The following is an 8,323-nucleotide window of genomic DNA, read 5'->3' on the forward strand; positions in this document are numbered from 1 at the left end:
TATAAATTTACTGTTAATCATAATTTTCAGTAACAGTATTAGAACCTAAAATGTTTAGACTCAACAAAATAATTTGACAGTCTTGCTTTAGATGACTTGGATAATCTTTTTCTGACAAACAATGCATGCAGTTGGCTTGATTCCTAAGTTTCCTCTCCTGTCTGGTAATCAATAAGGAGAAGCCCAGAACAGCTCCAGAGAGAACTGAGACCTAGTATCAGAATAACTGCTTTGCAACTTTGCTAATCATTGGGTTATCAAGGTCACTAGTTTATTTTTCTTAACTGCTGTTGATGGTTATCTTGCGAAATGGTAGGTGTGTGGTCTAAACCCAATTTTTAGGAACTAAGACTATCCTAGCCCCTACTCTCATGGTGAACACGTTACCATTTTTCATTATTGTCCAGAGGAAACTAAGCTACCCACAGTCAAATTCATTAATTAATTAGATGATTATTTGTTAAGCATCTAACTTATTTGCTGAGCATTTTATTAAGCATCTAACTTACTTGATGAGCATTTGGTTGAACCCTGGACATATACAGATAAACAGAACAGCAAGGCAACAGGTCAAACAAGTAAAATGAGAATTAGCTGTTGTTAGAGCTGACACCCCTTCACAAATTATTATTCGGGTTACTAACTTCCCAATTTGGCACTTTTTACATATATACTTATTATATGTGTTTACAGCTTGGAATAATTTCAGACATCTGTGTTTTGATTGTTTATAATACAAAGAGGTTGAATAAAAGTTTAATATTATTGGCATTAAATTATTATTAATAATAGATGTACTTAAGTATACACATTATCATGGAAAGAACAATTTATACAGTCTCTTATAAAATTTCTAAAGATAACATTTATGAAAAACTCTTTTTCCTAAAATATAATGTTGGTATCAGCCACTTAATTATTTCACTTAGTAACAATAAAAAATCTTAACACATCTTTCATATATTTTGAAATGATTTGGGCAATTAGAAATAGTAATTTTTAATAACTAAATTTGAGAGGTTTTTGTATTCAGAATGTCAAAACAACTTGATAACATCCCAAGAATTTATAAAAGCCCAATGTTAGCATTTTTTAATAAAATAAGAAGAATCTTAACAGAGCTAGAGAAAATCATAAATAAAATGACAGTTCCTCAAGATTTAAAGGGTCTAGTTTACTTGCAATAGAGTAAGAGAGTTAATACTGTATCTTTTTTTCTCATTTTGCCAGCCAGAGAAGACCTCATATTTAAAGGGGCAGGCCTCCCTCCACTGCTCTTAAATCAAGGCTCTGCTGTCTGACAAACTGCCCTTCAGGAGTTTCACAAGATATTTATAACATGGGGGAAGTATACAAATAGGAAAATGTTTAATGAAGAGTTTTGCATGTTACAATGCTATACATCATATGGTTCAATTTAGATTCTCTGAAATATCGGAGTTAAAGTGAAATTATCAAAAGGGGAAAAGTCACATGGCAGTGGTGCAAACAAGATGTGCCTATTTGTATTTATGTTTGCTAATGAAATTCAGCCACGATTCCCACTTTGATTTTAAGAGTCTTAGACCACCATTCAGCTTTATTCATTATAATTAAATCTCTTGCCCACACGCAGACACAAGGGCAACAAAGAAAAGGGCACATTTTATCTTTTAAAAAGCTCTTGCATAGCTTTGATATGAAGCTCCAGAGCTTCAAAGATTTATAGTATTAAAACAAAACAATATGTCGTTCAGGGCACAGTCATCTCCTTAGGCAAATGGAGGGACCAGTGGAGGGCTTGGACTGTGAATCTAATGACCCCACAGAAGGCAGGGCTGAATTCAGGCATATGGGGGCAGTAGAACTTGAGACAACTTGGGGTAGTCTCCAATTCTACCAGAAGAGAGGTAGAAAAAGCCAGCTACAAGCACAACGAAATTATGAAGCTTGGAAGTGGGGTGGGCCAAAGGCCGGGGGCTAATTTAGTTGACTTGTGAAACAGCATTTATATGTGAAATTCAGAAATGTACCTACCTTCCCAGGCCCAGCTCAACTGAGTATTCCAATTCCAGTAAACCAGGCATTTGAGTTAACTTGATAAGTAATGGCTGGTGAAAGCTGTTGCTTTGGGTTTACTCCACTGCCTTCCTACCTTTTCCTCCAGCAAAGACTCACCAGTGGCTGTAGAACCTCTGCCCTCGGTGCCCTCTTCATCCCTGTGGAGCAGAGAAGAGCATTTAGGGAACCCCCAGGCTCTTGGTAACCAGGGAAGTTCTTGTGGTCCACAAATCATCCAAAATGCTGAGAATCTGCCCCACACTAAATTAGGGGTTAATGGTAGTTTGGGAGAGGGGTGAATGAATGTTCCACATCTTTTTATTGTCCCTTTTACTACTGGACTTAGCCCAAATTGGCCAACTCCAAACACATCCAGGCAGGCCACATTATTTGTTCAACCCTCAATCAGACACTGACCACAGCCTTAGTAAGACTAACAAAAACACATGGTGTGTGTCACCCCCTTGAAGGGCCTAAACATGCATACATTTGCTACAGAATTTCTCAGCCAGGATTATCTTAATTATTTTGATATTTTGTCCATTTATCAAAATTATTATTTTGGGCACTCAGGGAAATTAAACGATTCTCTGAGGGAGAGCTAGTCATATAGCAGAAGAGCCAGAAGTAAAGCCAAAAGCTCATAATGGCCTGACTTCTAACTACTCAGCTGTACTGTTTTGGACATCATTAAGTCATCCCTACCTCTACTACCACCAGTCCCCTCGCTGTTGTTCTGCTCCCAAGGGCTCTTAATCTGGAAAAACAATTTCTTTCCCTACATCTGTTTTCCCCATTAAAGCCAGAGAAGCTAAACACATAGCTTTGGACAAAATCAGAACCATCATAAAGAGCCCTAGACTGAGTCGGGAATCCTTGGCTCTCCCCACATAACCATGGATTGGTCACTCTCCCTGGACATTAGTTTTTTTCATCTGTTAAATTAAGAATTGGGCTAGAGGAATTTAAAAAGATATTTTCCAATTCCAAAGTTTTATTGTTCCCTGATTTTAGATATTAGCAAAGGGTTTGTTCAGCTTGGTTTAGCAGGCTTAGTCTCCAAGTTCCTCTTTCATTGTGGTGTTAAACATGTTGTGGCAGTCAAACAGGCCTTGCTTTTTAACCGTGGCAGCTCAGCATGTGGGAAGAAAAAAACAATGCCTAGTCTACAGATGGCTTGAAAGTGAGAAATGCTAGAGGTACAGGTAACCTGTGTGCTGTCTGGGTAAAAGCCATAGTCTGAAAATGTCAATTTTGGTATCTTCCATGTTAAATGCATTGAGTGCCAACATTAGGATTTCCATTAAGAAATACTGTTTCCTGCATAATCATGACAGATTCTGAAAGTGGTCCATTTGTTGACAAAACCATTACTGGGTCCTATTAATGGTGTATTCATCCATTCTACCACCATTCTCAGCCTTCACTATGCATCTGAATCACCTGGGATATTTCTAAAACGTTCCAAAGGCTAAGCTTCACTCAGACCAATTGACTTTGAAGAACTGGAGCCACAGTGTCTATTTTTAAAGCTCCCTCAGATGATTTGGATGCACAGTGTTCTATAGCATACACTAGTCTTAAAGTTAGTTTGGAAAATAAGCACGAGTTGAGAAAGCCTCCAAACTGAAGATGGTTTACATTCAAGGTCCATCTCTGTATTCTGTATCCCCATAATATTGTGAAATAAAAAATACTATTGTGTATATATAATCAATAAAGTGTTAACTATAGATACAAACCATCCCTACCCCCCAGTTTAAATTTATATTTCATTCTCTGTATTACCTTTACTGATTCTTTCCTGCTTTCTCAAACTTTAAATAAAATAGCATAAGAATTCCATTGTAGTAGGTCCCAAATTCCCTTACAAATACTTCATTTCTCAAAGGCCTACGAATGAGGATCTTGGTTCTATTGTCTGAATTCCTACAAATTTGCTTAATTTGATTTTTAGCAAGTCTTTATTGAGTTCTTACTTCGTGAACCACTGTGTGCTTGGTGGTACAAAGGCCACAAGGATGAGTGAGACAGTGCCTGCTTTCACCAGGCTTCTGATTTAACGTTAACATTTTAATTACCACAAGTAAAATGCACTGAGAGGTCATTCTCAAGAGAGGAAAGGAGAGAGAAAACAAAGCAGCCTTTTTGTTTGTTTTTAATCACAGTGTTTAATTTCAACTAACATTTTAGAAAGGCAATGAGATTTGTATATTTCTCAAAGTAGGGAGGGCAAAGATTTAAAAGTGCTGAGATACATGGTTTTATGGTTTGTGAAATACTTTCATGTCTGTATCTAATTTGAGCCTTACCACAACTAGTAAAAAATGGTCTCATTCTCCTTTTAAAGTGACAGGACTAGTGAGTGGTAGATTTAGGATTTAAAACCCAGGGCCCATATTCTTTTCATTATACTACATTGTCTTACATCAAACAAAATAAAGCCAACCCCCCCCCCAATCTGGCATAATATATTCCACCCAGATTATTATAGACACATATATTCTCCAAGTACTAACAAACTCAGTTCTTGCTAAACATCACTTAAAGGGTGAATTAAAATTTTACTTCAAAATTAAACTAGATCAGCCTGGTACAATACTTCAGAGTATACTTCTTATTTTTTAGCATACACACTTATGAATTAATTTCGCTACTAATGCCCACTACAGTAAGTAGAATTTGCATCTCCATATCTAGGTAGATTGACATTCTGATATAGGTCAAAATTTGAAGCTGAATGAATGAATGAATGTCAAAAATTGGGTATGGTAGCTCATGCCTGTAATTCTAGCAGTTTGGGAAGCTGAGGCAGAATTGTTTGAGGCCAGAAGTTCGAGGACCAGCCTGAAAAACAGAGTGAGACCTCATCTCTACAAACAAATAGAAAAATTAGCCAGGCATGATGGCATATGCCTGTAGTCCCAGCTACTTGCAAGCCTCCAGCAAGAGGATCTCTTAAGCCCAGGAGTTTGAGCTTAGGGAGCTATGATGACAACACTGCACTCCAGCCTGGGCAACAGAGACCCTATCTCCAAAAATAAAAAAAGGGCTCCTCCATTTAAAAACACAAAACAACGTCCCACCTCCCCCCGCAAAATAGGAACTACAATTGGTCTTTAAAAACATTAAGTCTTTGCTGCTAACTTTGAGAGATGCTACACTATCTGAGCTTTTCAGCAAATTCACAAAGGAACAACTAGCAGCTAAGAGCAGAACTTTATTAAATCAGAAATAAAGCTTAAGTGGTATATAGGCATGTAGGAGCCAGTTTGTTGGGGAGGTCTATTAGTGTTAATAATTAATAATTTTTGATAGTGGGTGGAGGTCCCAGCTGTTTCTGATCCAAGTCTACATTTGACTGACTAGGAGTATCTGTGAAGATACGGAAGTGGGAATCATTCATAGGGTCTGACAGAAGAGAGTGAGTGGGAGACAAAGTGTTTCTTGATAATGTGGCCTCTGGACAGCCCTCACAGCAAGTGATGTTTAAATTTAGTTTCAACATTTGCAACACAAGTAGAGAGAGATTCTCAGTTGACACAAAAATGAGTTGTCTTCATCCATCTTCCTGTAAAGTTGCTTACTCTGAAAAGGATGCTGAATCTGGGATGTTCCCGTAATTGCCTTACGTAGACAACACACAGCCTTTGTACATCAAAAGGAAAAAGCTGTGACTCAGGATGGAAGACCCTGGGGGATTGGTTTGCTGAGCTTGCTCTTAATTACACATGCTTGTTTGTTCCTTCTTTATTTTAGAATTAGAATAGAAAGAACTCATTACAGAAATCTGGGTCAGCTCTAAACTTTGGTTTTCTTGAAGATCTATGTTATTAAATAAGCCTGTAATCTTTTAATTGTAAAAAACAGTGATAAAGCATCTGTAAAGGTGAATTGATCTTTGAAAAGTGGCTTTTCAGTACTAATGAGAACTATTTCATATAGCCCATCCTGGAAAGGTAAACTGATTATTTCTCAGGTGGGCTCAGCCAAGACTCAGTCTCCCTCTGAGCCAAAACCTGCTTTCTCAAGCAAGCAAGGCTCATTTGAACCATTTACCTTTAGGAGGAATGCAGCTTTACTCCCAGGTCCACTTATCTCCATGCAAAACCATGCCTGGGCTTTAACTGTTACCTTAAAAGTTATTGCTGTGGTTGTAAAACTGAAAATATCATGGTCAAGAAGCTGAGAGTATTATTTTGGCGTAAGCCTCTCTGAGGCATCCGTGATGGTAGGGGCTGTTTCAGGGCCTGAGGAGCCCCTGCCTGTGGCTGTGGGAAGACGCCCTTTCCTCAAGGTATTTGTGGCTCTCTAAGGAACCCATTTAATGCTGTTCGGTGCAGGACCTTAGGAGGTACGGTAGGAACTTTCTAGTCCTTGATAGAAAGTTTGCTTCCATCCAGAAGTGTTTTACAGCACAGAAAGTCCCATGGTAAAGAAGAGCTCACAGAGAAAGCGCTGAGGAATGCAACTTGGAATGTGCCACTGTTTTCTCATCCTTGTTACACTGAGACAGAGTGACCTGTGTAGCACCGTAACCAACTGATAAAAGTTCAGCCAGAGCTCCCAAGCCTGGCAACCACAGTAAATCCTCTGTAAGCAAGAGAGACGGTTTTCAAGTTAATTACATTTTATAATTAACAGAAGGTTATCCAGGAAACCATATTTGCTTCACCTCATGTTGATGGAAGTCTTTCTAAAAAGGTTGGGTGTACTTTCTGTTTTTAGTATAATTATAAATGTAGTTTAATCATTTTTTATAATTAAGACTCTTCACCACCTCCATAGCATTATCTTGATGATAAAATGTTATTCTGTATTTCCTATAGTATGACCATTCAAAGTAGATTTATTGGACTGAAAGTATACAGACTCCAGAACAGCTCCAAAGTTATTCGCTTAAGGGGGGCAAAAATCCCTAATATGAGATTTTATCATTTTCTTCACTTTTCTGAAAACAGATTATAGAAAAATTCCATCTAATTGAGGGTTATGAATTCTCTGAATGTGACTTACTAGTTTAAATAATGAAAAATATACCAGTGAAAGGGTGAAAGGGGAATTTTATTCCTAAGTCCTGAATTTTAGTTCTGCTCCACACTGGGTCTTAAAATGAGATTCAGGGCAAGTTACAGAGGCTCCGTGTCATCCAGGTCTTCCAAAAATACATCCCTTGGAATGAAAAGCATGCAGTTTTGCTTTCTTTACTGGAATGTATTATATTATTGCAATTAGAATTCATTTCCCTATTTTCTTTTATGGGAATATTTTATCCCACTATACATAACCATATATACATCTGCATGTATGTGTATGTATAAAAATTATGTAAGATTTGCATTTTGGGTACTTATCTATAATGTATAGAACTCCTTTGAGATCATCATATTTTAGGGAGGAAGAAAGGCTTCTATGAGTGTCTGTTCCCATAGCTTTTCACTCAGACTGTAAATTAGGCCTGGGAAGGCTGTAATGAGTCAGTAATTTATAGACTATTAAGATACTTAGTTAGAAGTGATTCCTGAGCATGTCGAATAGAGAACATATGTTTATAAAAGACAAACAGACTCAATACATCTCTTTGGCCTAACCAAGCCCAATCAATTAACAAAATGGGATGTCTTACTTTGCATATCTCCCACGTCCCCAAAATAGAATCACTAACCACTTGTTAACCACACTGACTTTTAATAGAAAGAATGGTTGCTATAGTTTTGCCACCAAAAATGTTCAGATTAAGCATTCTATTCTATTGTAGCCAGCAGTCTACAAAACAGGAAGAAAGCTCTGCATGTTTTTTGCCTCCTTTCCTTGTTTAACTTGATGTGATAATTCATTGCAGATTTCCTTTTCTTTGACAGAGCGCCTACCGCAGGAATGGGATGGCTTTTCTAGCCTGCTGATGTCACTGTGCCCTTGTGCCTGCAATAGGAAAGGATGAAGGTGATTTCTTTTTCCCTCCTTGAACAAAATAAAATTCAAGTTTACTTTTTCTGTATCCTTGGGAGTGGGCTGATTTGTTGTGACTATCAACTTCAACTGGCTGACTCCTGCTCTTTTTCAGCCCCCTCAACGATTAGTCTTGTTTACTAGATGGGCCATTTAGCTAATTAATGGCAGGATGTTTGGGATAGTGTGTAGGTGGACAAGAATGCAGATCACACAATTTTGAAATTTTAATTTGGAGTAGATTTACTACCCTCAGCTCACATATCTTAAAAGCAGTGCCCTCTCCCACCACACACCAGTGTTTAGTCTATGTTTTATTTGGTACATTTTATAA

At 37.7% G+C, this 8,323-nt stretch overlaps 1 protein-coding gene across 3 annotated transcripts in view; it reads left to right on the forward strand.

Moving 5' to 3' along the window:
- Positions 1-8,038, forward strand: part of SUPT3H (SPT3 homolog, SAGA and STAGA complex component) — a 426,870-nt gene extending 418,832 nt beyond the window's left edge. For all 3 annotated transcript variants that reach the window (XM_012743354.2, XM_076003315.1, XM_076003316.1), the window contains one exon: positions 7,902-8,038. In XM_012743354.2, coding sequence (XP_012598808.1) covers positions 7,902-7,943 — 42 coding nt within the window. In that variant the 3' untranslated portion in view covers positions 7,944-8,038. The remainder of the gene's footprint in view (positions 1-7,901) is intronic.
- Positions 8,039-8,323: the final 285 nt, after the last annotated feature.

This window comes from Microcebus murinus, chromosome 5 (assembly GCF_040939455.1).
Source record: "Microcebus murinus isolate Inina chromosome 5, M.murinus_Inina_mat1.0, whole genome shotgun sequence".
Taxonomy (NCBI): Eukaryota; Metazoa; Chordata; class Mammalia; order Primates; family Cheirogaleidae; genus Microcebus; species Microcebus murinus.